The sequence below is a fragment of the Trichosurus vulpecula genome, chromosome 3 (genome assembly GCF_011100635.1).
Source record: "Trichosurus vulpecula isolate mTriVul1 chromosome 3, mTriVul1.pri, whole genome shotgun sequence".
Classification (NCBI taxonomy): Eukaryota; Metazoa; Chordata; class Mammalia; order Diprotodontia; family Phalangeridae; genus Trichosurus; species Trichosurus vulpecula.
In genome coordinates, this window is record NC_050575.1 from 445,213,793 (window position 1) to 445,237,101 (window position 23,309).

General features: G+C 45.8%; 2 protein-coding genes across 3 annotated transcripts in view; both read left to right on the plus strand.

Moving 5' to 3' along the window:
* TCF7L1 (transcription factor 7 like 1) overlaps window positions 1-1,789 on the plus strand; it is a 211,672-nt gene extending 209,883 nt beyond the window's left edge. The window contains exon 12 of the mRNA XM_036752259.1: window positions 332-1,789. Within this exon, the coding sequence (XP_036608154.1) occupies window positions 332-768 (437 nt within the window). The 3' untranslated portion in view covers window positions 769-1,789. The remainder of the gene's footprint in view (window positions 1-331) is intronic.
* A 2,894-nt stretch (window positions 1,790-4,683) lies between these two features.
* TGOLN2 (trans-golgi network protein 2) lies at window positions 4,684-12,419 on the plus strand. Of its 2 annotated transcripts, XM_036749164.1 has the most exons (5): window positions 4,738-4,827; window positions 5,144-5,521; window positions 5,597-6,258; window positions 7,718-7,801; window positions 8,792-12,419. In XM_036749164.1, exons 1-5 carry the CDS (start codon window positions 4,776-4,778, stop codon window positions 8,795-8,797), a joined length of 1,182 nt encoding a protein of 393 aa, XP_036605059.1. In that variant the 5' UTR covers window positions 4,738-4,775; the 3' UTR covers window positions 8,798-12,419. The 2 variants fall into 2 exon arrangements, with proteins under 2 accessions (XP_036605058.1, XP_036605059.1); XM_036749163.1 differs by having other exon boundaries at window positions 4,684-4,827; window positions 5,144-6,258.
* The last annotated feature ends 10,890 nt before the right edge of the window (window positions 12,420-23,309 follow it).

The window sequence follows — 23,309 nt, forward strand, 5'->3', positions numbered from 1 at the left end:
CTTTACAAATGTCATGTCCTTCAATCCTCACAATAGCCTTAGTAGATGAGTACTGTTACAATTCCCATTTTACAGTTGAGGAAACTGAGGCAGAAAGGGGTCAAGTGACTTGCCCAGGGTCACACAGCCAGGAGGTGTCTGCGGTCAGATTGGATCTCTGCTCTTCCTGACTCCAGGCCTAGAACTCTGCTCCATGGGCCTCCAGCTACATCACTACACTACGCTGCTGCATAGATTCGGCATTGCTTATCCTCCAATCTTCGTCTCCTAGCTTACACCACAAGCCTGCACCTCTCTTAACCCCCTAAAGCTCCTTCTGGTTTTCTCCCAGGTGCCCTGACCTCCAGGAACAAGAAGCCGTGTCTACACTACCCACCACCTGAGAAGCCTTGTGACAGCCCTGCCTCCTCCCATGGGAGCATGCTGGACTCTCCAGCCACCCCTTCCGCTGCCCTGGCCTCGCCAGCTGCCCCGGCAGCCACTCACTCGGAGCAAGCCCAGCCCCTCTCCCTCACCACCAAACCAGAGGCCCGGGCCCAGTTGGCCCTTCACTCGGCCACCTTCCTCTCTGCCAAGGCGGCTGCAGCCACCTCCTCTAGCCCCCTGGGCAGCCAGCCTCCTCTCCTCTCCCGGCCCCTCCCCCTCAGTTCTGTGCCCACAGCTCTATTGACTTCGCCCCCTTCTTTCCAGGCTCCCCTCCATGCCCACCAGGCCCTGCCTGGGCTGCAGGCCCAGCCTCTTTCCTTGGTTACCAAATCTGCTCACTAAAGCCAACCCTGCCCCATCCCCTCCTTGCTGCCAAGGGGCTCCTCCAGAAGTAGCAATTCAGAAAAAATCAAAAGGAAACTTTATTGGTCAATATTTGACCACTCTGGACTGTTCTGTAAAGTGTCTGGTAACAGCAGTACTTTACACTTTGTAGATGTAAACGGTAGCTGATTTCAAGAGCTTTTTTTTTTTAAATAAAAAAAATTAAAAATTAAAAAAAAAAAGAAGACAAGGAAAAAACCCCTGAAGAGTAGTTTGTTACCTTCTCTGTGCTATGGTGGACTGACCTGTGCAGAAGAGACATTTCTCTTCCCCCCAGTCCCACCCCTCCTCAGCCTCTATCCCTGCCTCTTCTCTCTGGTCTGCATGTCTGTAATCCCTGGGATTCCCTACTTGGCACCTCTTCTTGTTCCTCCCACCCCTAGGTATTCATCCCTCCCTGGCCTCAGCTCTCAGTATCCAACATGCCTCATGTCACTTCCCACCCCAGCCTTGGTCCTCTGCCTGGTGCTAAGCCGTCCACCGAGAAGCTGTCTTCTGTTGACTCCACTAGCCTCCCCCATTCTCAGTGGGATTATCTGCCTGCTCCCGCCCCTGCCCTGCCACCTCCTTTCTTCCTCTATCCCCAGACTCAAGGCCTATGACATGACTCTCTCTTCTGTCCTCTGACAAGAGGGCTCCTTTGGAGCAGTTTGGCCCTAACCCTCAATATCTGGAGGTATACCAGATGTGAGCCACCTTTTCCACAAAGATGTCTGTATTTTCTTTGTCTCCATGACGCATCCAAACCACCTCCTCACGGAACCTGGGGAGAGGATTGGACCCCAAGGCCTCACCCTTGGCAAGGGCTGGGTTAACATAGTCTGCCAAAGTTCTGAGACCCTCCTTCTCACCTCCCCATCCCCCACCATGCTTCTTTTTGTGCGTATTCCTGTTTTGTTTTTATGTCTTTGGAGCAATTTGAACTCCCCGTTGTCACATTATTTTCACAAAAGAAAATAAAATTGCAGTTGCAAGATCCCTCCTCGGTTTTATGTGTCTTCCCTTCAATCATTAATTTAATGGGCAAGTAAAGAGACACCAGGAGTCTGCCAGGCACTGGGTTCTGTGAGTTATAGCCGAAAACTCTTGTCTTCCAGGTGGGGAGGGGGGGTGGGGGGGAGGAGGGAAGTGTGGGGGCGGGGAAGGCTCCACCTGGAGCCACCAGCCAGGCTTCTCTACCAAAGTGCAGCTACTGGGCTCCGGACTAGGACAGTCTGCTTTTCAAGTCAATTTGAGTGAATCTGTTATCTGTACAAGTCCAATCTGCTTTCTTTTGGCCTTTAGGATCTAATCCAATGAGGCCAGGCCTGGCTCTCCCAGGCCGTCTGCCTGGAGTGTGTCAAATACCTGAAAGGTTTAAGATGACTGAAGAGCCGAGGAAACAGGTCCAGTGGATAGGTGAGGCAAGAAGGCTGAGGTTCAAATCCAGCCTCTGATACCAGGTATATGATTCTGGACACACTGTTGAATTTCTACCAAGGTTGCTCAGACCGATTGAGCAGCTGTTAAGTGCCTAGCACATGCCAGGTGGTGTTCTAAATTCTGGGAATTGTAACATGAAAACTCAGACTCCCTATGTCCTGAGTTTGGATCCTGGCTCTTTGGGACCTGAGTGAGTGGGGGCTGACCACTTTAGCTCCCTCCTCTATAAAATGAAGGGTTGGTCTTAGTGACTTCTAAGGTTCTCTTTCCAGGGTGTGTGTGTGTGTGTGTGTGTGTGTGTGTGTGAGAGAGAGAGAGAGAGAGAGAAAGAGAGAGAGAGAGAAAGGGAGGGACAGAGAGACGGAGGGAGGGAGAGAGAGAAGGAGAGAAATCAATTGTAAGTAATAAACTTGCTTCTGGTAAAGCAAGTTCCCATACCAGAGGTGTCTCCCATTGAGGAAGCTGGTCACACATTCGCATAAGTGACAGCCACCCTAACTACTCTTTTAGAAAGCACTTGCTGGCCCTGGCTATAGGTACCTTCAAGGGTGGGGAAAAGACTCCAGGGCTTGTAGGGCAGGATGGGATGCCTAAGCTATTTATTCCCTCCCTTTGCTTAAGGACAAATGCACTTCCATTTGTTGGAGGCTGACCACCAGCCAAGTTGCCTAAATTACAAATTAGCCAGGGCAGGATGAACCCCACCCCGCCCATTCCCTGAGCCCAGGAGTCTCTACAGACATAGCCACGGTCCAAGCCACATCTATTGCAATTCCCCTCCCCAAAAAGGATTCAGACTCTTCCCTTGCTTATACATACTCTTCAACTCCCTATTGTCTAACTTTTTTCATCTGATCCCTGAGAGGAGGTGGCAGCATAGAAATATCCATGGAATGCTAGACTTTCATCAGGAAGACTGGAATCCAAGGCTTATCTCCAAGCCTGGCTGTAAGTCACTGAACATGTCTCAGCCTGAGTTTCCTCTTCTGTAACATGAGAGTCTTGGAGCAGATGAACCCCGGTCCCTTCCACCCTTTTGTAGTCCTATGATGTGGCCGAACAGCCTCCAACGTGTAGTAGCCAACCTCTGCGTGTAGGTAACTTCTCACTTGCACCTTACCAGCAGCACCAGCCCTGGGCCAATTCTGGGCAGCCAAACCATGGGAAATATGGAGTCAGTCAGTCAAACATTTATTAAGTACCTACTATGTGCCAGGCATGATACAAAAAGAGGCAAAAGATAACTCCCTGCCCTCAAGGTGCTCACAATCCAATAGGTGAAACCACATGCAAACAAATATATACAAAGCAACTTATAAACAGGATAAGTAAGAAGTAATTAACAGAGGGAAGGCACTAGAATTGAGAGGGTTAGAGAAGGCTTCCTGTGGAAGAGATTTTAGATGGGACTTAAAGGAAGCCAGGGAGGTCAATAATTGGAATGAAGGGAGAGTAATTCCAGGCATAGGGGACAGTTAAAGAAAATGGTCAGAGCAGAGAGATGGAGGGTCTTATTTGTGAAACAGCCAGGAGACCAGGGTCTCTGGGTCAAAGAGTACATATGAGGGAGTAAGGCAAAGACAGCAAAGGAAGGAGGGGGCTAGATTATGAAGGGCTTTGTATACCAATCTCAGAATTTTTTTTATTTGATTCTGGAGGCAATAGCGAGCCATTAGAGTTTATTGAGTGTGTGTGTTGGGGTCAGGTGACATGATCCGTCTTATGCTTTAGGAAAATTACTTTGGTGGCTGAACAGAGGATAGACTTCAGGCAGGGCGACTCCCCAGCAGGTTACTGAAGTAACGGAGGTATGAGGTGATAAGGGTCTGCACCAGGGTTGGGGCAGAGTCAGAGAAGAGGAGAGGAGACAGCACGTCCTAGAGGGACTGCGGAGGTGAAATTGATGAGGAGACGAAATCTGGGGCAGAAGCTGCAGAGGTGAAAGTGATGAGAGAGGCTGAGGAGGTGAAATCGACAGGCATATGGGGGTGGGGGGGTGAGTGAGAGAAAGGGAGGTGCGCAGAATGTCTCCTAGGATGAGAGCCTGAGGGGCTGGGAGAATGGGAGTGCCTTCCACAGTGATGGAGAAACCGAGAGGGAGGAGGGTTTGGGGGGAAATAAGGAGTTCCGTTTTGGGCATGGAGGGTATAAGCCGTCTACCGGACATCCAGTTCGGAGACGCAAACAGGAAGCCCCCTCTCCCAGGACAGGTTGGCACCTCCCTGCCACATGGAGTCCTAGAGATCACTAGTTGGGGAAGTGACTTTAGTCTGTGCAGAAAAGAGGCATAATTCGAACCGTCCCTCCAGGGCTGCCTTAAACCAGCCCCGAGAAGGGGCTTAATGAAGCAGAACTGTTTCCCCGGGAATGGTACGGGAGGCCACACCCCCCTAGCCACGCCCGTGGGAGGCGGGGCAGGAGAGCTTTCGCGCTCAGGAGGAAGGCGGGGAGCCGGAGCGTCTTGGCGTGACGTCAAGATCCCGCCTCAGGGCCGCCCATGTCGCGAGAGTGTGCGTGGGCGGAAGCGCAGCGGCTGCCGCAGAATGCGGTTCCTGCTCTGGTTCGTGCTCCTGCCGAGCATCGCTATCGCGACCGGTAAGGACCCCACCCACCCCTCCAGCTCCGACCCTGCGGGACCAGAACCCTGGCCCAACCTGGCGCTGCTCCCGCTCGGCCCCTGGGCCCCGGCCTGAGCCGGACAGCGGCCTAAACAACCGCCCCTTCCCCGTCCCAGGCCTTGGGCCTGGCTTCAGGCGCGACCTCGCCCCTCCCTCTGGGCCTTCCGCCCCTGGCTCCTCCCTGCCCTCTGTGGTGGCCTGCTTCCCTCCCCGTCACGACCCTCCCATGTCACGACCCCCTTCTCCTGTCACGACCTGTCGTGACCCCCCCACCTCCCGTTTTCCCTCTTAAGGAGCTGGCGGTAACGTGGATAGGAATGCAGCGGGTGGAAGAGGAGGGTCCGACGTCTCCAAAGACCCCAAGAATGAGGACAGCCAGCAGAACGATGCCAGCTTAGCAGGGGTTGGACATACTGATCCGACTCCCCACACTGCTGTAAATAGGGTTTCCAACCCTGGCTCTGGGACAGGGGACAAGCTCGAGCCTGCCAAAGAAGAGAACAAGCCGGCTAGCCCAGGAAAGGTCAAGCAGACCAGCCCCGGAGGGGATGAGGCCAGTGACCAAGGAGCAGCCAATCAGGGCACAGAATCAGAAGAACAGGACAAGCCGACCAACCCACAACAGGCCAAACCATCCAACCAGGGAGAAGCCAATCAGGGCACGGAATCAGGAAAGGACAAACCGACAAACCCGCAACAGGCCGGACAGCCCAACCAAGGAGAAGCCAGTCAGGGCACAGAATCAGGAAAGGACAAACCGACCAACCCACAACAGGCCGGACAGTCCAACCAAGGAGAAGCCAGTCAGGGCACAGAATCAGGAAAGGACAAACTGACCAACCCACAACAGGCCGGACAGCCCAGCCAAGGAGAAACCACTCAGGGAACGGAATCAGGAAAGGACAAACTGACCAACCCACAACAGGCCAGACAACCCAGCCAAGGAGAAGCCACTCAGGGGACGGAATCAGGAAAGGACAAACCGACCAACCCACAACAGGCCGGACAGTCCAACCAAGGAGAAGCCAGTCAGGGCACAGAATCAGGAAAAGACAAACTGACCAACCCACAACAGGCCGGACAGCCCAACCAAGGAGAAGCCAGTCAGGGGACGGAATCAGGAAAGGACAAATATGAAGCTGGCACAGGAGAGGACAAACATGAGACAGACAAAGAAGAAGACAAGCATGAATCAGACCCTGATTCTGATAAAGAGTTTCTTGAAGAGTCTTTGAAAACAGACACCAATGTGAATCCTCCAGCAGGCAGTATTGAACATGGCAACTCATATTTGAAGGAGAATGGCCCAGGCAAGGAAAATTCAGAGAGCAGCCACTTTTTTGCATATTTGGTCACAGCAGCCATCCTGGTAGCTGTCCTGTACATTGCCTATCACAACAAGCGAAAGGTAGGTTACATTAGGAAGGAGATTTTGTGTTATTCAGATGCCTGTAAACCAACTTGGGATTTTAGGTCCACGTTGTGGTCTCAGGCTCTGGCTAGTCTATTTACTTCTCTGAGTCTTTTGTTCTTTGTTTGACTTCTAGACATCCAGGTTTCCCTCTCTCTATTGAGACAGTGTCAAATCTTATTGAGAACCTTGAAAATTTTATATTACTTCCAGTCTAAAATAACAAAGATTAAGCAACCAGGTTGCAAAAGTGGAATTTTTTAAAAAATCAGTTAAAATATAAGTGCTGCAGTGATAACAACATTTGCATATTAATACTTGTACTCCAGACCTCATGGGATTGTGATGTTTTTATTAACAGGCCTCCCCTCAGTCATACCTCAAAGTATTAAGAAAAAGTTTAGCTAGTTCTGTGACTACATGTAAAGTAGTTGCAAACTTTAAAGAGTGATTATTACTGTGACTGTATAGGGTTAGATTTGCGAGTGGAATTACTCAAGAAACCTTACTTTTATTTGCTGTTTTGCTTACGGTGGTTGGGGAAGGGAGCTGGCTAGGCAACCTGTTATTTTATTGATGTGGGGAGCTCTTCCACTAACAAAGACAGTTTACCCACCTATAACTGATAGTCTTAGTTGCCTGGGAGCACTGAGATCCCTTGGGGATCCATGGATAGATTTTAGGGGGTCCATAAATTTGAATGACTTCTTTATTTTCACTAACCTCTAACTGCAGTTGAGCATTTCAGATATGGACGTGGGCAGCCAGTCAGTACTAGGCGTCACAAGATTGCCAAAGGGATTCGCAGCACCATGTTAGAAACACGCTTATTACGTGGTGTAGATATCCGAGGTAAATCGGTTCCCTGATTAAAAGTAGTTGGTAACTAAGATGAATTTAAGCCCATCTTCAAAATATTTCATTTTAAAAACATGAACCAAAATGTGAATTGGATATTGCAAGAACTGAACCTTACTTGTTTTGCCAGAGTAATCAGGATATGTTGTCAAGTCATTTTTTCAGTTGTGCCCAACTCTTTGTGACCCCATTGGGGGTGTTCTTGGCAAAGGTACTGTAGCAGTTTGCCATTTTCTTCTCCAGCTCATTTTCCAGATGAAGAAACTGAACCAAGGTGGGTTACGTGACTTTGCCCAGGGTCACATAGCTAGTAAATGTTTGAGGCCAGATTTGAATTTAGGAAGATGAGTCTTCCTGAGTATAGGCCTGGCACTGTGCCACTTAGCTGCCCAAAAATATGTAAAGTTTACATTATAAGTACATACAGCCATGAAAACTCTGCTGCTTTGTGACCAAACATGAAAACTGTGCTCTGTTCTATAGAGTTTATGTGCTAAATCTCCAGAATGACTACCTCTGATTTCAAAGCTTGAAAAATTTCCTACTTAGAAAACATTTTTTTTAATCATTTAGTCTATTTATCTTTCTTTGTTGCCAGATCATTGCTTTTGCTCTGGAAGGAAAGAGAGCCAAAGTCACCAGGAGGCCCAAGGCCAGTGACTACCAACGCTTGGACCAAAAGGTAAGAAACTTGAGAATCTCTGAGAGGGTTGCCACTGCTGCAGGCAAAGAAGCCAGCCTCACAATTGTGCGGCATCTATAAGGTTAGAAAGAAGAGCATGATACAGCCTTTAAGGTTTGTCCGGCACTTTATGAGGGCTACCTCATTGATCCTTACAACTCTGGGAGATGGGTGCTGTTGTTATCCCCATCTTCAAGATGAGAAAATTAAGGCAGACATAAACACCCTGGAGTCACAGAGCAAAGCTAGTAAGTGAGGGCTGATTTTAACTCGTCTCCATGACTTCATGGCCGTCTCTCTGCTCATTCTGCTACCTAGCTGTCTCTAAGAACAAAACAGCATGGGTTTTGTGATTTTCTAAGTCAAACGTGTAGGACATAGTGAGCATTCAGTTAGTAGGTGTAGACTTAACTCTTGTATGCTTGGAAAATGTCTGATTTCTGTTCCCATCTTAGAGAGGTGAGAACAGAGCAAGTTTCAGTTTGACCGGAGGCTAATGAACCTGATCAAGCTCTTTCCCCCTAAGTGCCTCTGTGAGAAGAGCACCAGTACACTCCCACTTCTGTGCAGCTGCTGTGTGGACCCTTCTTTCTCTTTGTTCCTAGCACTGAGAAGGAATGATCTAGGGTTTGCCTTTGGGGTGGTCTCAGTTGGCAGCCAAGGAAAAGCTCCCTTTCCCGCCATTTGCTGTCTGCAGAGAGAGCCAGGCTTTAGCTGAGCATGGGCCACTTTCAGAATTTTGCCAGGGCACTGCTGCCCTCTCAGTTCACTGGCCCTCTGTCCAGAGATTGCTTTCTAAGACTCTCTTGGAAGGTCCGTTTTATTCTGCTACTCATTTAACCAGTCCTCTGAATGTCTTGTTTTCTCATTTAAATTTGCAAAGCCATTTTTGTATCTTGTACAATTTTTCAATATCACAGAGAGCTAGAAGCAAGGTGGGGGGTGAAGAAGGATTCTTGGAAATGAACTGTATTGTTTCTGTTGTTTTAGATCTGATTTCACCTTGAGAAGTATGCCCACCCTACTGCTTTGTGTCTGAAGTACAAGAGCTCTGAAGAATGGTGCCTGACTTGGGCAGTGCCTGTCTCCCTGAGCTGGGGCTCCTGAGCGAGCCTGGGCCAGTCAAGGCAGGGGATGGTTCCTCCTTTGCACCTGCACTTTGATAAAATCAGACCCTTTCTGTTTGCTGGTTGTTATGCTATTTTCTTCCTCCTCTCCCTCCTTTCCTCCTCTGCGGGTGAGTGAAGAAGAGTGACAGCTTACTGGGCTGCGACCCAAGGCAAATCCTGGCTCAGGATGTGCTGCTGGGGCTTTGTGGTAAAAAAGGTTGCCTTAGCAGGAAGCATTGCACTCTTTGACTTTTTTCTCTTCTCCAGCATTTAGGGTTAGGGTGCCTCTCGAGCCCTGCTCACTTAAGAGAGATGTGGGTGGTGAGGGCTCTTCTCCACATCTGGATTCCTGCCCATCAAGCATACATTATTCATTCTTTCTAATGTTTGCAGATTGCTTCAGTACCACGTGTACCACAGTGCAGGGGAAACAGCTTCCCTTTGGTTGCACTGAATATGCATTTGGCTCGGGTTTCTGGAAGAGAAGCCCTGAGGTTAAGAAATTTTAGAATTCTAAGATGATCATTTATAAATGTCCACATTTTCAGCCACAGGTGCAGTAGAAATTTGCACATGAGAATCGAATCATGTTTTCATCAAAAGGTTTTTGAGAAGCTGATTTCCCAGCAAACCAGGTTGCCTTTGTCATTGACGTTGCCTTTCTTTTAGAGCTTTCTCAAGAACGCTCTGGCCAGTGGGACTTGGTCTCTTTGCAGGGGTTCTGGAGACTGTGAGCCTTTGGTGTTCCTGTAGGCAGAGTGGCCTTGCTTCTTGCCTGTGTCAGGGGTGTGAAGGGCACACAAGAGGCAGGGCAGGTGGCGTCTTAGATGTGGTTTCCCTGCCAGAAACTTTATTTAAGTGAGTCGGGCATGAGATAATTGCTTTTATTGGTTTGTTCCAGAGAATCTTAATGGCTTTGGGTAAAGGGAAAGCCCAGGCAGAACAGTTCACCTCAGGGAGAGCTCGAGAGTCAGGCTGCACATGGAGAGAGAGAAGCCAGTGGAAGACTCTGTTCAGACTGTGGCCTGAGTGTGTTTCATTTAACGTCCTGCTGGCCTCATGGAGTGGCTCAAGGGCCCCTCCTTTGCATATTTTCACCTGTGCTTATCTCTCCTTCAACCAGGCAGTATCTGTACCATCCTTCACTGCAATGATAGGAAGAAAAGTTATTTCATTCTAGAGCTAACTCCCTGTGCTCCCAATCTTGGTTTTTCTGCCTTTTTCCAGGCACTTTCTTTTTTTAGTTATCTTCTCCATTTCTTTAATTTCTCCCCCACTTTCCTAGTTTTTCTGCCTCTGCTCCAAAACATACAGTACGCCTCTCCTCTTTGTCTGCTGTTCCTTCTGGTGATCAGCCTCTCGTTCTCCTTGTCACTGCCCAGCTTCTCACGTGGCTGTTATTTGAAATTCTGTCCTTCCTCCCTTGGTTTTTGTGATACTGCATTCTTTTCCTCCCTTTCCACCTGCTCTTCTTTGGTAACCCTTCACTTCTCTTCGTGCTGTCCCCTCAACACTTTGCCATTCTATGCTTTACTCAGGGAACTCATTCACTGTGTGACTTGATGTCTTTAGCCCCAGCCTCCCTCATGAGACCAAGTGTCTAGAGCTATTGGCTGGGTGTTTCTGCATGGATGTTTTGCTGTCTGTCACTTGGAACTCAGCAGGGCTAAAACCAGACTCTTCCCCGTCTTTCAGACTGCTTCCTCACTCCTGACTTAACCTATTTCTTAGGCTCGCTTTTGTTCTCCCTGTTCCACAGGCCCCATTACTCCTCGGGCAGAACTGTGTTGGCTTTTTGTTTACCGTGTCTCTCCCTTCTGTCTTTGTTTGGTTTCCACTGTCATTAGCTTCATCCAGAGCTCCTCATCTCACACCTGAGTTAGTGTAATAGCCTTTCAGCTGATCATCTTCCCCCGGGTTTCTTTGCCCCTTTTCCTTCACATGGCACAGGGAATGGCTTCATTTTCCTAAAACATTCCTCTCACCACATTCTTCTGCTCAAAACTCTCCCATTGCTTTGGTGTTCCGAGCCTCAGACAACCTCATACCAATTTAGCTATCCACCCTTAACTCTTCTGGGTCACCACAGTCTGAGCAGTCTCACCAACCTGTGAATTAACCTGCTTACCCTTGAATGTGCCAGTCCCCCCATCCTAGAACGTGCCCAGCTGCTTCAGGGTGCCCTTGGGTCCCACCTCTTTCAGCTTGCAGTCCACATGCACCCTTCTTTTCTCTGAATTCCCCTAACACTTACTAACTTGATCATGCATTCAGAAATTTAATTATTTGTAGCTTGATTTCAGTATTCAAACATTTTGAATGGGTGTGGTCTGGTCTTCTCATTCTCTTCATCTTGCTCAGTAAATACTTGTGTTCCTGTAGCCAACATTTCCATTTGGCAAGTTGCCACCTAAGTGTGAGGTTAGACTAGGGTCTCAGCTATTTAAAGATTTCTGACTTTGCCTAAAGGAGAAAAGGAGGCCCAGGAGTTTTATGGCATTGAGGAAGTATGATGTTGCATTGTCAGACAGATGTTTCCAATAAACACTGGAAATTCTAATTTCCTGAGTCAAGGAAAGAGCTGGGTTTTTACCCTGAAATAGAGCACAGAGCTTAAGATTGTTTCATTCCCAAAACTCTCTTAAGGAGGACTGTTGGGTAAGATGGTTGTTTGGGAAATTTGAGGCCAGTTTCCCCAGAAATTTTTCTCATGTACTTTTTTAGGGGATCAAAATCTGGTCTGAAATTTGGGAATGAAGACTAAATTTCAGGAATAACTTTCCAAAATGGCTGAATAACACCTTGCCCCGACCCCCACCACCCCCCAAATAGCCAAGCATTTCTGTTCTTCTTCTGTCTCGAAATTGTTTTTGGCTAATTTTTTTAGAGGAAGTTTGTTAAGATTCTTTGATTCTCCTTAAAATCTCACATTACTTAACTGTGGATTATTTCCTTTTTCTCTGCCTCACTTCCCTCCAGTTTTTTTTTATCTTAACCTGTGTTTTTGACAGTCATTTTGAAGCTGAATCAGAATCCTTTGTACATGTACTTTTGAAACAGTCGAGAACCTGGGAAGGACCTGGGTAGTGCATCAGGCCCAGTTGCTAGGACATGTTCCCATAGGGTTTGAGTTCGGTACTGAGCAGGCTTTTGCCAGTAAACCATCTGGTTTAGTTGTAACGTTCAGTGCCATGGGCCATTCTTCATAAGGTCTGCATATCAGGCGTGGATTTGCCAAATGACTTTATCTTGAGCTTTATCTGCACCTGTGTTAGAACTCACTCGCTGTGATTGAGAGCCAGCTTCCTTTAAAGGCCTCTCTCACTTGTTGGTATGTGTTCCTGTGATTTCCAAGTCTGCCTTGCAAAATAGAGTTGTTGACTCTTCTCATTATTGCCCTTCTGCATTGTCCAACCCATTTCCTTCTTGGTGGATTGATGTGTAGTATTCGAAATCTTCATTTTTTACCAAATGAAATCCAATAAATCACCTGATTGGTTAAAAGTTAATTTGGTGTTTGCTGATTTCTCCCGCTTGGATTGCAGCCCTGAAAGCCAAGCAGTTCTATAATGTCAGACTCAGACCATACACACCACAAGGGCTCATTGGATGGGATTGTCACTTCAGATTGGTTCACATATAAACCATTCATTTTTAGGGCCAAAAAGAGGTGAAAAAAAACCATGTAGAAAGTGTGCTGTCTCTTCAACAGTCGGTTTAGTTTAAAAACAAGCAAAGAGGAGTATGAGTTAGTCATGGCCCTCAGTCCAGATGTCCTGCGTGATAAAAGGATATGTAGAAATCAGAGAGTCTAAAGGTATAATTGGGCCACAACTAAAGCCTTTAACAGTAATCGGGGAATCCAACGTGGCTGAATGTATATGTTATTTATTAGTTTGGGAATACCTGAGATTTTCGCTCCCCCAATTAATATTTTAAAATCCTTCATGAATAGCATATACATCAGGAGGGCATTCTTTAGGCGCACATGATTTCCTTGTGTAACACAGGTTCAGAAATGGTTTTACAGAATTACTGAATTTGAGAGTTGAATCTCACTGCTCTTTAGTCCAGTGCTACTAATATCAAAAAGGAAGCCACACTGCACTGTAACCCAAGAAGGGGCCCAGCCCCACTTGGAGAGCTCCAGAGGTGATACATTGTGGACAGTTCCCATGGTTGGGTTTTCCCTGATGTCAGACTAGACAACTTGTGTGCACTGTTCCTGGTTTTGTTCTCTGGGGCCAGACAGAACAAGCTAATCCCTCTTCCACATCCCAGCCCTCCAGATATTTAAACAAGTCTTCATGCTTTTCCAGTCCTTCAGCACATCCTCAGATGGCAGACCCAAAGGCCCTTCAATATCCTGGTTCCCTCTGGACACATCTTATCAGTGATGTCCTTCCTAAGGGGCAAGTGTCTTGTTAGAAAGGAAATACCAATTTAATGAAAATTTTATTTCTACTTAAAAAATACAGGAAAATAGGAGGACATGTCCTAAGAAGATTATTATCCCTGAAAAGGAAACTTGCCGAATCTGTGCTCTCACCAAACCCCAAAAGCTTTTGGAAAAGAACTTAGAGATGTGGTTCCAGCTAAACCTTTTATTAGCTGCTGTTGATGAGCCTAGGGGTCTCCACTTCCATGACTAGGGAAGTTCAGGAGATGGAGTACATACAGATGTGCCAGAGGCTTTCTGGGAATCTTTTATGATGTTGAGATTGCTGTGTTCCTCCCCCTCCTCAGAGCTCTCCAGAAATACTAATTATAGGGCAGCTAGGTGGTGCAGTGAGTAGAGCACCTGCCTCGAGTCACAAGGGCCTCAGGCACTTGACACACTAGCTGTGTGACCTTGGGCAGGTCACTTAACCCCAATTGCCCTACCTTCCTCCCCCCTCCAAAAACCCGAACAGAAATACTAATGATATGAACTGCAGGAATGAGTTGGAAAATTGAACAACCCCAGTGGAGCTGCCTGTCCATTGTAGGGGGGCTATGGACTGATTAAAAACAAGCTCTTGATGAGTAGTTCTTCCTAAAATTTAGTCTGGCCTAGGCCTTCTTCTACAGTCTCTGCACTGATACCTCCAGAAAAAATCTCATTCATCTTATCCCTGCATTTCAGAAAGATAGGAGCATTGGGACGTGGGAATTCAGTTTTAACAGACATTGAAGTGCCTGCTCTGCAGACAGTAATTCAGGGCTTAAAAAGCACTTTCCTCAAACAACTGTGAGGTAGGCCAAGACAAAACATGGTTGTCGTCCTCATGGAGCATGTGAAACATAAAAAAAGCAGGGCTTATGCCTTTCAGGTAAAATCTCGCTAACTTGGTTATGCAGAAGGGGACCTCTGGGCTTTGGTAGAATGACCCTGCAAAAAGCACTAGTGACAGAGTTTGGAGTTATGAGAAAGCGAGGCCCTTGGGATCCAATTAAGAAGCAGACAGTTCTGTCCTACTTCACATTTTTTTTTTAACTTCTCTATGTGGCACAGAGACTAAATCTGTGATTTCATTGATCTAGGGAACCACTTTGCTGCTTATAGCCTCAGAGAGTTGCCTAGAGCCCTGAAAAGTCCAGCAGCTTGCCAGCATTGGTCATTGGCAGGGCTTGAACACAGGCTTTCCTGGCCACCCAGCCAGCTCTCTCCCCGTGCCATCTGATCCATTGGACAGGGCTCCATTTTTTGCTTTTTTTTTTTTTTTTGTATCACCAGTACTTGGCCCAGAAGAGGCATATAGCCAATGCTTGCTGACATGTCTACACCCTACTGCCTCACACAAAAAGATGTGGTGATGATATATTAGTGGCTGGAAGGGACCCTAGAAGTGATATAATCTACGAGGAAACTCAGGCCTAGAGATGTGAAGTGACTCGGCCAGAGTCAGAGGCATTGAGGAGCAGAACCAGAATCAGGTCCAGACTCTAGACACTGTCACATACCATGAGATACCTAAGTCAAGAACGCTGTTGGAGATGACAAGGAGGTGATGTTTGGTTTCTGTTTAATGTCACAAGTAAATTACTAGTCCAGAATAGAAGCCCCAGGATAAGCACGATCCCATTTTAAACACTGCTATGAAATGTCATCCCCTGGCCCACCCAGAAGATCACCAGTACCTGACTTTGACAACCATTATCTAAAATTTAAAAAACCTTGGATTTCCCCTTGGCCATCAAAGTGACAGCTCTGTGTTGTAACTATGGCTTTCATTAAGGAACAAGGTGAAGTGCTGTGGTGCATTAGGGGTTAGTTGGCGGGTGTGTCTTACATTCTGCCCAGCTCTCAGGCCCACCCAGGACCCAGGACTCCTTGCCATAGAGGCTCCACTTGGACTGTGCTAATTCATCCTCTTGGGGAGGGCAGCAGAAACTCGAGACTGTAGCTGCAGGAGGTCCAGGTGCACATTGCTCTGCAGGATGGAGCTGCTGCACAACAGGGCCGCATGTAGGGTCCTGAACAAACCACAGGTGAACACATCCTGCCCTGGAAGGCAGAAGCAAAACCAGGGTCATGGGAGTGCTGGGCTGAGCAAGATGGCAAGCCTACTTCTCAGCCAGGAAATTCAGAAGACTGTGCCAAATCTCTGGGAGAAGACAAGGGATCCCTGAGCTCTAGACTGAGCTCTGCTCCCACCTCCCTGGAGCACATTCTCTTTTTCTGGGGAAATCAATGAGGGTCTGGGCAAAACAGCTGCTGAGTGAAGAATACAAGAGGAGCCAAGAGCTGAGACACCAGTTTGCTTCACCAATTCAATACCAGGATAGACCTGGGGATCTTCACTTATGTTTTGGACCTCTTTGGCAGACTGATGAAGCCTGTGGTTCCCTTCAAAGAATGTTTTTAAATGCATGAGACAAAATACCAATTATATTGAAATGCCATTATCAAAATGTCAAAACAAGTTTGTAGACTCCAGGTTAAGAGTCCCTGGCAGACGCACCACAAATCAAATCCCTCTTATCTTCTTCCCTCACTGTCTCCCAGCCTTGCCCAGGATCTAGTAGCCCCTTGCTGCTCATAGAACTTCCAAGACAGAACCTGGGGAGGGATAGAGGCAAAGAGGTGACAGCCAAAGGAACATAGAGACAGCTCAAGTGCTAGCAGAGTGAGGCATTATACCTGTAGGGTAGAGATTGGGGATGGGGCTCTGGTCCCTCCTTGTGGCCATTACATGGGGCTGTAGATGGTTCAGATTGTGGTCAACCCCATAGTTCTCTCCATAGAGGCCAGCCAGGAAGACCTGATGGCTGGGTGGTCTGCTGACTGATAAGTTATGAATCTGAGGAGGCAAAGATGATTGAGAGGGAGAAGAAATACAATTGGACCTCAGACTCCATCATCCCTGCTTCCTTTCCAGTTTGCTCCAGTCTGTAAACCTCACTTCCAGGGTGCTTACTTCCCCTCAGGACCACACTCCTCTGTCCCAATATTGGGCCAGAGAACTAAGGTTGACCTGCCTCCCCGACCTCTCCCTACACCAGTATCTTCCCCTCCAACTGAGGGTGTAGTTGCATCAAAACAGACATGGAAGCATCTATGAAGGAGTCCTTCAGGGCCTCATAGTCACTCCTGCTGTTGCATGAGGGCTCCTTCTGCCATTCCTCAAACCACTCATGGGGGCAGGCACATTATAATCAGTGTTGGTCTGAGGAGATAGAGCTCTGGTCACTATACCTGGTTGCTGAGCCTATGCCCACCCTCCTCCTTTCCCCTCTTCCATAGCCTCTGATCACCTGGGAACCTGTCCTTCCATGTTGGGTCTTTGGCTGATGGTGAGGTGATAAAGATATAGGGAATGTGTGCCACAGCTTGGTCCCTGGATAGGGACAGGTATCTCTCTATCCTGTGGGGATGAAAGAAGAGATCAGCCACATGACTGGTTCCTCTATGGTCTGAATCAATGGAACTTCTGAGGTGGTATCTTAACCCTCTCACAAGAAGGGGGCAAGAATCATTCTCCCCATACAGGACAGTTTAGTAGCAGAAGAGCTTGACAGATTCCCTGGATCCAAAAATGCTACCAGAGACAATTTAAACTAGGTCAGACCAACAACTGATCCTGGCAACTAAGGAAAGAGGGAGATGGCTTAGGAAATGTCTCCTCCCTGAGGAAGAAGGAAAAAAGATACAGAAACTTGCAGAAGGAGGCCTGCCCTCAAAAGTAACTGCAAAGGGGAGACATGGACCTAGGAATCATTCAGGACCCCTTTCCTGCCCAACTTTTAGGAAGGAGGAGGATCACACATCTCTCTCCTCCTTTCGGACTTACACTTGGTCAGTATCTGTGTTGAGATAGGCATAGCAATTATTGGCTTCCAGGCCCAGGTTTTTCTTGGAACCTCGGAGGTAGATGAAGACACAAAGTGTAGACATGCCATGCTGCACCATTCCCAGATGGGTCTGTACACCTGTCAGAAGGACCATAGTGACCTCAGGATGCAGCAACAGAGGGACAACTATGTTTACACATATACTGGGTACAAGCCACAGTCATCGATTTGGGAAAAGGCTGATGGTTTAAACCTGCCCATCTGTCTTATGGGACAGTGTGCTGTCTGGCTTTACTCCTATTTTGTGTTTGAATGAGGGTCCTTTTTCTACTGTGCCAAATATCTCTCTGTAGCAACTTAGGAAGCCCTTCAGCTTGGTGCATTTTACTTCCTCTCCCTGCCAGTAGACTCTGCTCATCCCTAAAATCTAGTCAGCCTTTTTTCTTTTTGCCTCTACACTCTTGCTGCTCTAAAGCTGATTCACACTTCTTCCTGGATAGGATCAAATGAGATAAGATCTGCAAAGTGCACTGTGCACAGTGCCTGGCACATAGTAGGTACTTAATAAATACTTATTCTTTCCCTCTTTCCCTTAGTTTAACTGCAACTATTATACCTTCATTCTTTTGAACAAAGGAATTTGCTAAAATTGTGATGACAAAGAGAATACTATTTTGATTGTTTAAATTAGGCAGTTTTATGGGCAAAAAGTCAACGTAGTTGGTTTAAAAGCAGGTGGGTGGCACAGTAGATAGGAGTGCTGGGCCTGGAGTCAGAAAGACCTGAGTTCAAATGTGACCTCAAGGCAACTTACTAGCTTTGTGACCCTGGGCAAGTCATTTAACCTCTCTTCATCTGCCTCATTTTCCTCAACTATAAAGTGAGGATAGTAATAGTACCTACCTCCCAGGGTTGTTGTGAAGAAAAAATGAGGTAATATTTGTAACGCACTTAGCACAGTGCCTGGCACCTAGTAGGTGCTATGTAAATGCTTGTTCCCTTCCCCTACCCTTCCTTTCCTATAATATCTCTCTAACAAAAGTATATAATCTAAAATATATAGGAAAAAACCATTCCCTACTATATAAGTGGTCAGAGAATATAAACTAAGTTTTCAAAAGAATTATCAACAGCCATATGAAAAAAATGCCCCAAATTATTCATTGTAAGAGAAATGCAAATTAAAACAACTCTAAGGTACAACTTCACTCATATCAAATTGGCTAGGCAATAAAATACAAAGATAGTCACTGTTGGAAGGGTTGTTAAAAGATAGACACATTGAAGATGGTGGAGTAACAGGAAGAAGTATAGCCCAACTTTCCCTCCACAAAGAATACAGAAAATGTACCAGACCAAGTCCTGATCTGGAAATTCCAAGAATTTTTCCAGTCCAGGTCAACACAGGGAATCAAAGAAGACTGCAGAAACTGGAGAAGGGTCTGGTCAAAAGCACATGAGTATGGAACATTCTAGTGCCCAGGAATTGGAAATGGACTGGGGCTATCTGTATACAAAGGCAGAAAGCACCAAGGCAGGAAACAGTCTCAGGAGCTCCCTGAATTAGTAGTGGAAGCAAGAACATGTAGCTCTTTCACTCACTGCCCAGTTCTGGGTCATAGATCTAGGATGGATTGAGGAGGGGACCTGTACCTAGGGGTGGTGGAGAACATTGGTCCCACACCCACTAGACTGCATCCTAAGTGAGGAACAAGTTTAAAAGCAAGTAGGAACTGTGTGACTGACTCCATGAGCAAAGCAGGAACTCAGTTCTAACCTCTAGCTCAGTCTGAAGTCTTTGATAGAATACTCAGGACAGGAATCCCAGGTAAATGGGAAGCCTGCAGTTCTGTCACTCAGAACCTGCAAAGCTTCCCAGCCTGGTAATAGTAGATGAGTTCAGCAAGCAATCCATTGGAACTTCTAAACAGACAGGCCCACAAGAATGTGGCTGAGCCCCAAACCCAGGTCAGAATATTGCTGAGCTCATATCAGAAAACTAATAATCAGAGTTTGCCCCAGATCGGACCAGACAGTGAGCACTGAAAGTTTTGGAGTTTTTGCGCTTAAATTGACCCTGAAATCCTTGAATAACACAACATTCACTAGTCCAAGAAAGCAGTAGAAGGTCCCAAGAGAACAAAAACTCAGTTCAGACATTCCCTTCAGAAGTCTGAAGAAGCTGGCCCTCACATAAGGTCCAAAGTCAGGAAGTAGGCTGGAATAATTAGGAAACAAAAAAAGAATTGCACCATAAAGAGTTATTATGGTGACAGGGAAACTCAAGACAAATCCAGAAGAAGAAAATGACTCTAAAATACATACAAGCAAAAGCTCAAAGAGAAAATGCAGCTTGGGCACAAGTCCAAACAGAACCTTTGGAATTGATAAAGCAATACTTTTAAAAGATAAAAAAGAAAAAAATTAAACCAAATAAGTATGCTAGAGGAAAAAATAAGAAAAGAAATTGAAATTGTGGAAGAAAGATGTGAAAAAAATAACAGCTTACCCAAGAAAGTTAAATTAGAATTAACTAATTAGAAGCTAACAATTCCATGAGACATCAAGAAATATTAAAACAAAGTCAAACAACTAAAAAAAAATTGAAGAAAATGTAATAGCAAAAACAACTGACCTGGAAAACATCAAGGAGACAGAATTTAAGAATCGTCAGACTACCTGAAAGCCATGACCAAAAAAAGAATTGACATATTTCAGTAAGTCATAAAAGAAAACTGCTCATATCTCTTAGAACCAGAGGGTAAAGTAGAAATAGAAAGAATTTATCTGTTGCCTCTTGAAAGAAACCCCAGAATGAAAACCTGAAGGAATATTATAGCTAAAATCCAGAGCTTCCTAGGTCAAAGAAAAAATACTTCAAGTTGCCAGAAAGAAAGAATTCAGGAGGTAAGGAGTGACCATTAGGATCACACACAAGTTAGTAACCATCACCAAAGGAACACAGCCTGGAATATGGTATTCTGGAATGCAAAAGATCTAGGCTTACAGAAAAGAATGACCTACTCAGCAAAATTGAGTATAATCTTACAGGGGGAAATGGATTTTTAATGAAATAGAGGACTTCCAAGCACACCTGATGAATGGGTCAGAACTTTGTAGAAACTCTTAAGTTCAAACACAGGTGTCAAGAGAAGCATAAAAAGGTAAATATGAGCAAAGAATAAGAAGGGACTAAACAAGGATAAACTGTTTATATTCTTTTTATTTTTTTGATTTTTAATTTAGTTTATTTAATATATTTAGTTTTCAGCATTGATTTTCACAAGAGTTTGAATTACAAATTTTCTCCCCATTTCTACCCTCTCTGGTTGCCCTGTTCCCCAGTCAGCCTTCCCTTCTATCACCCCACTCCCCTCCCATCCCCTTTTCCCTTCCTTTCTTGTAGAGCAAGATAAATTTCTACACCCCATTGCCTGTGTGTCTTATTTTCTAGTTGCATGCAAAAACTTTTTTTTGTTGTTTTTGAACATCTGTTTTTAAAACTTTGAGTTCCAAATTCTCTCCCCTCTTCCCTTCCCACCCACCCTCCCTAAGAAGTCAAGCAATTCAACATAGGCCACATGCGTATCATTATGTATAACCCTTCCACAATACTCATGTTGTGAAAGACTAACTATATTTTGCTCCTTCCTAATCTATCCCCCTTTATCCAATGTTCTCCTTTGACCCTGTCCCTTTTCGAAAGTGTTTGTTTTTGATTACCTCCTCCCCCAACTGCCCTCTCTTCTATCATCCCCCCTTTTTTATCTTCTTCCTCCTTCTTTCCTGTGGGGTAAGATACCCAATTGAGTGTGTATGGTATTCCCTCCTCAGGTCAAATCTGATGAGAGCAAGATTCACTCATTCCCCCTCACCTGCCCCCTCTTCCCTTCCTACAGAACCACTTTTTCTTGCCACTTTTATGCAAGATAATTTACCCCATTCTATCTCTCCCTTTCTCCCTCTCTCAATATATTCCTCTCTCATCCTTTGATTTTATTTCTTTTAGATATCACCCCTTCATCTTCTACTCACTCTGTGCCCTCTATCTATATACACATACATATATACATACATAGACACATACATATACATACATACACACACACACACACACACACACATATATATATATATGCATATTCCCTTCAGCTACCCTAATACCGAGGTCTCATGAATCATACACATCATCCTTCCATGTAGAAATGTGAACAAACCAGTTCAACTTTAGTAAGTCCCTTGCGATTTCTTTTTCTTGTTCTTTTTCTTGAATACCTTTTCATGCTTCTCTTGATTCTTGTGTTTGAAAGTCAAATTTTCTGTTCAGCTCTGGTCTTTTCACTGAGAAAGCTTGAAAGTCCTCTATTTTATTGAAAGTCCATATTTTGCCTTGGAGCATGATACTCAGTTTTGCTGGGGAGGTGATTCTTGGTTTTAATCCTAGCTCCATTGACCTCCAGATTATCGTATTCTAAGCCCTGCGATCTCTTAATGTAGAAGCTGCTAGATCTTGGGTTATTCTGATTATGTTTCCACAATACTCAAATTTTTTCTTTCTGGTTGCTTTCAGTATTTTCTCCTTGATCTGGGAGCTCTGGAATTTGGTGACAATATTCCTAGGATATTTCTTTTTGGGATCTATTTGAGGAGGTGATCTGTGGATTCTTTCAATTTCTATTTTGCCCTGTGGCTCTAGAATATCAGGGCAGTTCTCCTTGATCATTTCTTGAAAGATGATATCTAGGCTCTTTTTTTGATCATGGCTTTCAGGTGGTCCAATAATTTTTAAATTATCTCTCCTGGATCTATTTTCCAGGTCAGTGGTTTTTCCAATGAGATAGTTCACATTGTCTTCCATTTTTTCATTCCTTTGGTTCTGTTTTATAATATCTTGATTTCTCATAAAGTCACTAGCTTCCACTTGCTCCAATCTAATTTTTAAGGTAGTATTTTCTTCAGTGGTCTTTTGGACCTCCTTTTCCATTTGGCTAATTCTGCCTTTCAAGGCATTCTTCTCCTCATTGGCTTTTTGGAGCTCTTTTGTCATTTGAGTTAGTCTATTTTTTAAGGTGTTGTTTTCTTCAGTATTTTTTTCAGTATTTTTTTGGGTCTCCTTTAGCAAGTCATTGACTTATTTTTCATGGTTTTCTCGCATCCTTCTCATTTCTCTTCCCAATTTTTCCTCTACTTCTCTAACTTGCTTTTTCAAATCCTTTTTGAGCTCTTCCATGGCCTGAGACCAGTTCATGTTTTTCTTGGAGGCTTTTGTTGTAGGCTCTTTGACTTTGTTGACTTCTTCTGGCAGTATATTTTGGTCTTCTTTGTCACCAAAGAAAGATTCCAAAGTCTGAGACTGAATCTGGGTGCATTTTCACTGCCTGGCCATGTTCCCAGCCAACTTACTTGACCCTTGAGTTTTTCAGTGGGGTATGACTGCTTGTAGAGTGAAGAGTACTATGTTCCAAGCTTGGGGGGATGCGTTGTTGATTATAGAGCTATTACAGCAAGCTCTGGCACACAAGCACTCCTCCTTCCCGAAGAACCCCCAACCTGGACTGGACTTAGATCTTCAGCAGGCTCTGCACTCCTGCTCTGATCTGCCACTTAATTCCTCCCACCAGGTGGGCCTGGGGCCAGAAGCAGCTTCAGCTGTAGTTCAGTAGCTGCCCCGCTTCCGCTTCCCCCCGGGTGGCCGAACCACAAACTCCTTCCACTCCCCTCAGCTTTTCCCACTAACCTTCTCTGTTGTCTTTGGTGTTTGAGGGTTGAGAAGTCTGGTAACTGCCACAGCTCACTGATTCAGGGCGCTAGGGCCCACTCTGCCCAGCTCCTGATCTGCTTGGTCCGCACTGCCCATGCTGGGCTCTGCTCTGCTCCGCTCAGCTCCCAGCTCCATGCGTGAAAGACCTCACCCAGGGACCATCCAGGCTGTCCTGTACCGGAGCCCTGCTTCCCTCTGCTATTTTGCGCGTTCTGCAGTTCTAGAATTGGTTCAGACCCATTTTTTATAGGTTTTTGGAGGGACTTGGTGGGGATCTCATGCTAGTGCCTGCTTTCCAGCCCTGTTTATATTCTTATATGGGGAAATGATACATGCATCCCCTTAGAGTTCTGTCATCAACAGA